The 8,492-nt window shown below is 32.6% G+C and overlaps 1 protein-coding gene across 2 annotated transcripts; it reads left to right on the forward strand.

The window, feature by feature from the left end:
- Positions 1 to 2,331: 2,331 nt before the first annotated feature.
- Positions 2,332 to 7,353, forward strand: LOC114162494 (protein STICHEL-like 2). 2 transcript variants are annotated; one of them, XM_028046406.1, is made up of 7 exons: positions 2,332 to 2,563; positions 2,767 to 2,845; positions 3,435 to 5,059; positions 5,151 to 5,370; positions 5,492 to 5,677; positions 5,841 to 6,020; positions 6,534 to 7,353. In XM_028046406.1, exons 3-7 carry the CDS (start codon positions 3,479 to 3,481, stop codon positions 7,232 to 7,234), a joined length of 2,868 nt encoding a protein of 955 aa, XP_027902207.1. In that variant the 5' UTR covers positions 2,332 to 2,563; positions 2,767 to 2,845; positions 3,435 to 3,478; the 3' UTR covers positions 7,235 to 7,353. The 2 variants fall into 2 exon arrangements, with proteins under 2 accessions (XP_027902207.1, XP_027902208.1); XM_028046407.1 differs by lacking the exons at positions 2,332 to 2,563; positions 2,767 to 2,845 and adding an exon at positions 3,243 to 3,316.
- The last annotated feature ends 1,139 nt before the right edge of the window (positions 7,354 to 8,492 follow it).

An 8,492-nucleotide genomic window follows, 5' to 3' on the forward strand; every position in this document is an offset into this window, starting at 1 on the left:
TATACTACTAAGTTATGTATTCTTTTTTATTGTATTAGTGACAATAATTAAATGCATAAATTTTAGATGTATTATTTTGGTTCCCCAACAATGTTGGTCAAGATCCGTCAATGCTCATATGCATATTTTTTAATAATTTGCAAAATATAATTTTGCAAATATGTAAAGAAATATTTTTACATTCCGGATAATTGTTAAAAACTTGCATAAAAATGTGTAAAAAATATAAAGATGTTATTGAAAAAAAGTAACAAATTTGTTAAAATAGTATAATGGTTTAATTAACAAGTCTTTCAAAAAGTTTGTATATTTTTAATTAAATTTCTATTGATTTTTTAAGTACTCAAAATGTTTTAAACTTAATTAAAAGATATAAATTTTTTGAATATTAATTAGAAATCTCTACATTTATGAGTGATTTAAGATTTAATTAAGTTTAATATATTTAATATATTTAAGAGAAGAAAGGAGAGAGAAAAAATAAAAATATATTATTAACCGTTAATTTTTTTTATTAACTTGAAATAAATTATTAAATGTTTATCTAATCGCCATCTTAAACATGGTAAGAAAATCATAGACAATACCTATAAGATAATTATATAAGTTAGCATCTTCAGTATTACTTATAATTGTTTTTTTCTTCTCAAACAACATCTTTAAGGGTAAGTAACTTCAGTATTACTTATAATTGTTTTTTTTTTCTTCTCAAACAACATCTCTGAGGGTAAGTAATTTATTTAGACTATTCTTAAATTTAAATATGTTTACATTAATAATGCCGCTAAGTACAGTTTCACAATTAACATGAACAGAAAAAAATAATATTAATAACCTAATAAAGATTATTTATTTGTTTCTACGTGTACGGTTAGTTTCATATTCAAAATTATACTATAACCATCTCAAAAGAAATAATCAGTTCATTATAAAATCATAATAATGTTTTGAATGTTATTTTTTTCTAACATTTCCCTTATATAATATAACTAATAATGTATCCCTTCCAGTGAAAAAGAGACTTAGCACTAGAAAGGTTGATGATATTTTTGTCTAAATTTATGTTAATAAAGTAGTTATTAATTTTTCACAATTTTAAACTATTCTTTCAGAATGAAGTATTAATTATCTTTGTAATTTATACAATATAACCAACCTATTATTTATCCAACACTTTTTTCTTTATGTTCTATGGGCACCAGGTGAATAATTACTCTAGAAAATGGAACAAGATCATTGTAGACAAATATATTGAAAATAACTTTATTGTAAGAGTTATACTCAAGTTTGTCAGATTTTATTTGAATCTCATGAGACACTAAACTAAACCATGCTGATCTAGTATAAAATTCAGAATATTAAATATCAAATTTTTCTTCTAATAAATTTAGTAATAAAAAAATACTAAACATTATGATGTGACTATCCCACTACAATAAATTTAGTAATAAAATATTTATGCAGTTTATTATTTTATCTTTTTCTCTGTCAATCTTTCTGAAAATTATTTAAAAATTGGAATTTACTTAAAAAGAATAACTTATGTGATCTTAAACTTTGTAAATAACAAAAAAGTAAAAAAAAAAAAAACTTCAAAAGTTTGACACTTAATATGAAAAAAAAGGAAAATATTAATAAAATATAATGTATTTAATCACTTTATTTAATGAGAACGAAGGTGCTAAAATATTAGTAAAATGTAACTTAATTAGTTATTTTTTTAATATGTATGCAGTTGAAATAAGATATATAATTTAAGAGGAGATACCGAATGAGCAGAAAATATGCACATAATTCTAATCAACTGCACAGACCCCAACATTTTGAGTACGTTGAAACTGAAGAAATTTGACTAATTCGTCTTATGTTATTTTTTGATATAAAAAATCTAGAAAATAGACGCTCCAGTTGCATTAATAAACAAAACTAAAAATTCTTATAAAAGAATGAAAATATAATCTCTAATTTAAAATTTTAAAACAGTGAATTTATAATTTTTTACTTTTATCCATTGTTTATCTCATAGCTGATTTTGTAGTATAAAAGACAGCATTGACCAACATAGTACTAGTGTAAAGTGCAAAGATACTAAAAAGACAAAGTTGTACCAAAATAATAGAGATTTCAACAATAATAAATTGTAACGTAGAAGAGTGAGGAACCTTGCCTTGCCAGTGGGCACAAGAGTGTGCTGGTCCTAGTTCTCGGAGAGTGAAGCAAGCAAAGAGTGCAATGTGGTGTGTGGAACAACGTGGAGAGAAGAAATAAGCATTGCAGGATCGGACCAAATCCTCAGTTTTTTTGTTTTTTTTAATCTTTAACTAAATTAACCGAAACCATTTCCTCAAATTACCAAACTACCCTCTCTTTTCTTTCTGAAAAGGGCTCGCTGGTCGAGACTCCCCCACCAACCTCTCAACCCAAACATCTTAACTGCATTGCTCTCACCACCCATGGCCCCTCGCATTTACCACATTTTACTGTTTTGCCACTCCCTCTTCTATATCTCGCTCCCTGCATTCAACACTGCTTCTACCACATTTATTTTTGTTTCTCTTCCCAGGTTTTCCCTCCTTAAAACTTTGTCCTTTCGCTTTGTTTTTTTTTTTCCTCATGCATTATTTTATGTTATGGAAATTTGAACTTCAGATTCTCTCCCTCCCCCACTTTTCTTTTCTTTTTTTTTCTCTTTCACTGTTGTTTTATTTTATGTTTTTTTGTTTTTGTTTTGTTTTGATATTGCTGTGGGAATATAAACGGCTTCAGCATGGGTTCCACTGCAGAGGAGATGAAACGGTAGCGCCTCAATGGGAGTGCTTGCTGCTGCTGTTCTGTGTTGTTCAAGGTCATTTTCTGCTGTTGGAAATCTGTTGTACTTTTTGGCCATTAAATGATTCATCCAGTTTGCTTACTTGTCGGTCAATTGCATGTGTTGTTGACATTAAGTTATGCTAGATTTTCTCAGTGCTTCTATCTTTTTTCATCTGTCTCATTTTCTTTCTTATTTCTTTTTCTTTTCTACCCTTTTTGTTTAATGTATTCGTCTCTCTTTTTCAGTTCCCAATCCACCCCGTATGGGTAAACTTTTATATTTTTCTACAGATTTTGGAAAAGTGGCAGGTAGACATACCTAGAGATTTTAAAAAAAGAAAGTGGAAGCTAGAGAGATATAGAGAGAAAAGAGGAAGAAAGAGAGAGAGAAATGTAAAATGGAGAAGGTTAATATAGTGTTTAGAATGATAAGGTGTTGATGTATCATTATGGTTTATTTTGACCACATTACCTTTGTATGTTTTCTTGAAGTGGTGTATCAGAGGTATAAAGAACTGTGTTTTTGTGCTTTGCTTTGCTGGGTTGTTTTATGTGCCCCCACCTTTTTTTTTCTGTGTGTGGTTTGTATTTAGCTTTGTGTTGATGTTGTCTTTGTCTTGCAGGTGGTGAAGGTTTTAGTGGATTCTGACTTTCCCAGTGTGAGATAATGATGGAAGGGCGGCGGCATTCAGTTGATATTCCAATTTCTAAAACTCTTGTGGCACTGAGGAGAGTGAGGTCATTGAGGGATCCTTCAACTAATGCTATGAGCAAGCTCTCTTCCTTGGTAGATAATCTGCACTGGGAAAACGGTTCTGCTAATGACATTTCCCTTCGGTTTTCTGATGCTGCTAGGCCATGTGATACTGATGATAATGCTGCTCTCAGATCAAGAAATTTAGGTTTCAAGGGACAAAAGGAGCAGAAAGATGCTGATTCTGCATTCAACTCAAGGCTGAAGCCTAGTGGGATTTCTTGTCAGGTTCTACAACAAGATGGTGAACCAATTTACTCTAAGCGTAATCTGCAATGCATTTCTGGAAACAAATCACCAAGTGAAAGTTGTCGTAGCAACCATGGGGGTAAAGGATTGGACTTGGCTTGTATTGTGCTTCCAAGTAATAATGATTTCAAGGATGGGGATTCATGTTATGTAGCAACTGCTAGATCATCTCAAATAGGGAGAATAGATTGCTCTAAGTCAGCAAAAAAGTCTCTGCGCAAAAATCAAGTAAAACCATCAGAGTTAGTATGCAGTGTTGATGGCAATGTTAGTCCATACCCTTCTGGTTATGATGCTTTCTCACCCTATAGTGGTTCAGTAGGCATAAATCAAGGTAGTGATGGTTTAGATGATAATGATAATGGGTGTGGAATAAGCTGCTGTTGGTCAAAATCACCAAGATTTAGAGAATCAAATCTATATGGTGAGATAGAAGACCGTCCTTTGATATCTCACCGTGTTGATGAGTCAGATCTTCATGCACACAGAAACATGAGAAACAACGGTGGTGGGAGTGGTCTGAATTTGGAAACTCCTAGAAGTTTGTCCATGAAATTTAGGCCTAAAGCATTTAGTGATTTGGTTGGACAAAATGTGGTAGCAAGGTCTCTGTTGGGGGCCATCTCCAGAGGAAGGATAACATCCTTTTATCTGTTCTATGGTCCACGTGGAACCGGCAAGACATCTGCCTCTAGGATATTTGCTGCTGCACTGAATTGTCTTTCTTTTGAGGAACAGAGGCCATGTGGCCTATGCAGAGAATGTATTGTATTCTTTTCTGGAAGAAGTAAAGATTTTAAGGAAGTGGATTCTGTGAGAATCAATCGCAGCGACCAGGTTAAGTCCCTTGTTAAGAGTGCAAGCACCCCTCCAGTCTCCTCACGCTTCAAGGTTTTCATTATTGATGAGTGCCAGCTATTGAATGGGGAAACATGGGCAAGCATTTCAAATAGCTTAGACAACCTTTCTCAACATGTGGTTTTTGTGATGATAACTCCTGATTTGGATAAGCTTCCCCGGAGTGTAGTTTCCCGGGCTCAGAGGTATCACTTTGCAAAGGTTAAAGACGCTGACATTGTATGCAGATTACAAAGTATTTGCGGCGAAGAAGGTCTTGATTTTGAACAGGAAGCTCTAGACTTTATTGCTGCAAAATCTTGTGGATCTGTTAGGGATGCAGAAATGATGCTTGATCAGATGAGTTTGCTTGGTAAAAAGATCAACATCTCTTTAGCTTATGAACTTGTAAGTCTAGAACCTTTGTTCTACATGTACTCCCTCCAACTAACAACAATTTTTCCTTGGCATTCTTGCTTACCCATTTGTTGATCCGCAGACTGGGATCGTTTCTGATGATGAATTACTCGATTTGCTGGATCTAGCTTTTTCATCCGACACTTCAAATACTGTCATTAGAGCTCGGGAGCTGATGCGGTCAAGGATAGATCCTTTGCAACTTGTATCACAACTAGCAAATCTCATTATGGACATACTTGCAGGGAAATGTGAAAAGGGTGGTTCAGAAGTCAGAAGTAGATTTCATAGGAAATATACCTGTAAGTGGTGTTGTGTTTCTCAAGCATAATTTATTTTATATCTTATTTAGCTCTCTGATAAAATTCTGTTCTGGTCATATGTTAGTTCTGTTATCTGACTGGTTTTTTTTCTCTGTTATAGCGGAAGCTGATCTGCAGAAACTAAACAATGCATTGAAAATACTTTCTGAAACTGAGAAGCAGCTGAGAATTTCAAAGAATCAAACAACATGGTTCACCGTAGCTCTCCTACAGTTAAGCTCTGTAGATTATCAATCTGTGGATGCAAATGACACCAAATTTAGTATTAGACGTGCATGCAATGGAGGTGAGCTTTGTATAACTTTTTTCCTTGACCTGTTACATTACTTTCAGTTCCTTTTCTCCTTGGCAGAATGGAGTGGTTTTGTCAGGTAGAAAAATATAACCTTTCTCTTTATGCTTTAAATGGATATAAATAGTACATAACATCGGCATTACACTATCCGTAGGTCAAAACTTGGAGCATTTTGCTAACAAGTCATACAGATTAGGAGTGCCGGAGGATCACAAAGGAACATTGGATTCCATTTGGTATAAAGCCACTGAGATGTGTCATTCTAGTCAGCTCAAAACTTTTCTCAGGAAGAAGGGGAAGTTGTCGTCACTTCATGTTGATCGCAGTACAGCTTGTAATTTTCTTTCCCTTTTTTTTTTTCTGGTGTTGCTGTTCATTTACCATTCAGTCAAAAATTTCTCTTATCACAGTATAACTGCTTTCTGCTGTTCTGTTTGGTGTTTCTGTCACACTTCTTCTTTGAGAAATTTGCTACTTTATTGTCTGAAGAGAAAGGCCACCAACTCGCCCTTTCAGAACACACCCTTTTAAATATGCTTGTGTTGGTTGGAATTTATTAGAAATGACAGTTTTGTGGGTCTCACTTTTATAATATAAACTATTCTCTTGATTTTTGTACTTTCCTTATAAATTTTAACCATTTGGAGGGAGTGTGTTACTACTAGATTTCTAAATGTACTTGCAAAATTTTAAATATTACTCATCTCTAAATTTACTAGATCTTTTCTACCTGAGATAAACTCTTCATTCTTTTATATTTTAAGAAAAAATTATAAGATTAGATTACTAAATTTTGTGGAATGAGCAAAATACTGAGTGAAGAATTTCATAATACACTAATTTGCAGGTCTTGCTATTGCCGAGTTAGAGTTCCAACATAGCCACCATGTATCAAAGGCCGAGAAGTCATGGAAAATGATTGCAAGCTCCTTGCAATTCATATTGGGTTGCAATGTGGAGTTGAGGATCACTTATACACCTTGTGCTTCGGATTCTAAGTATTCCAAACTGAAGAGATCAACTTTCAGTATCTTCACTTGTTCCCGCAGAAATCGGCAACAGAAGTCACTATCATCTAATGAACAAGGAAGTGAATCAGATTATGGTGATTGCACCTCTGAGAATCCCATGATGAAAGACAAAACTTCTACCTCTGATTGTGGAATGGATGCTGTAACAGCTTTGAGGAGTTGTGAAGGGAATTTGCTGAGCTCAGGAGAAAGATTTTTTAATAGATCATTTCAAGAGAGTATGAGGACATCATGCGTTGAAGTTGATTCTTCCAAGGATAAGGGTTGCAACGGTGTTCATCTTGATCCATCAATCCTAGATTCAGAAAATGACCACTTTAACTGTTTTCCTAAAACCCTTTGGCTTCAAAAGAAGTTCCGTTCTTCGTATTCATCCAAGTTGTCTTTTCAAGGCATTCAACAGCAGAAAGATTTTGTTTTGTCTGTCCCGAAGTGTACATGTTCTGGGAAATATACCTATGCTAATGAACCCTGCATTTTTTCTGGTAGTTGTAAGAGTTGCACCAAAGCCTCTTAGAAGAAAGTAAGTTCACTTGTTATGTGTTTACATTGTTATAATTGTTTTTGAGACTGCACTACAGTGATAAAGTAACATAGTTGGATAGAATGAAATGGTATTAACATTCTTGTGCTTTATCGTGTTTGATTAAGGTGATTCCTGATTCTATTGTTTTGCTGCGAGTTTACCTTTGTAAAAATGATCACTGAAATTGTTACACACATTTGTTTGCTCAAATAGATTATCCTATTAAGAAAGTGATGCCAATTACAAATTTTTTCTACAATTGATCTCAATAATCTAATTAAACACTTTTATAGTGACAATATTTTATTATTATCCTCTTTTGCAGTAATCAATATGAATAAATCAAATTTTATTAAATTTATTTTTTCATACTACTTTTTTATTTGATAAAAACAATAAAAATCACAAATAAACAATTGTTATTTTAAATTTCAACATAATACATTATTTGGAACAATAAATCATTTAGAATAATATAAAAATATGAATAGTATTAATTATTTTCAAAACTGTTTTTGTGAAATAGTCAAATAATATTACATAAATAGAAGATTAATTATTGAATTTACAGAAACATTTTAGACAATAGTTACCAATTCGGTTTTATAAAATATTTTTTAATTAAATCAATTAGCTTGTGTAACATACGTAAAAAATAGGCATATCTATTTTTATTTTATTGAGAAATTAGAATTTGATAAAGACGTAAATTTAAGAAATGAAAAGAAAATATATATATATATATATATATATATATATATATATATATATATATATATATATATATATTGTTCCTATGGAAACAATAACAGATTATCATGAGACATAAATCTTGTCTTACCTAATCTTGGAATCTCTTGGATGGGTACTCCTTGGTCTTATTTGGCATGTTTTTGTATACTATTGTTGTATTAGACATTTTGGAGGTTACTTGTAGAAAGGACTCCAACAATCAAGTCAAGAAGAGCTCTCAAAGTCAAATCTTAGTTTTTCTGTATTAAGAAATTGCGTACCTTTATTTGCTAGGGTCCACCTGTATTTATAGAGCATTAATTACAATTTACTTCGCTTATGAGTTGGGCCCTTATTTGGGCTTGTATGGGCCTGGTTTAAGACCCATGCTTCAGGTTTGGCACATGGGTGTGGGTCGGTTAGATGTTTTATTCCAAGTTATAATAGGCGACCTTTTTTGAGTAAGCAACCTTTCCCGGTTATAGAGGGATTACAGGATCTATACTCTTTGGCCGCT

The sequence above is a fragment of the Vigna unguiculata genome, chromosome 9 (assembly GCF_004118075.2).
Source record: "Vigna unguiculata cultivar IT97K-499-35 chromosome 9, ASM411807v1, whole genome shotgun sequence".
In the NCBI taxonomy this organism is placed as follows: Eukaryota; Viridiplantae; Streptophyta; class Magnoliopsida; order Fabales; family Fabaceae; genus Vigna; species Vigna unguiculata.

Coding starts and splice junctions, on each gene's coding strand:
- LOC114162494 (XM_028046406.1), top strand. CDS start 3,479: ATGATGGAAGGGCGGCGGCATTCAGTTGATATTCCAATTTCTAAAACT. Junction 5,060..5,150: donor TCTCTTTAGCTTATGAACTT/GTAAGTCTAGAA, acceptor GTTGATCCGCAG/ACTGGGATCGTTTCTGATGA. Junction 5,678..5,840: donor TAGACGTGCATGCAATGGAG/GTGAGCTTTGTA, acceptor CACTATCCGTAG/GTCAAAACTTGGAGCATTTT.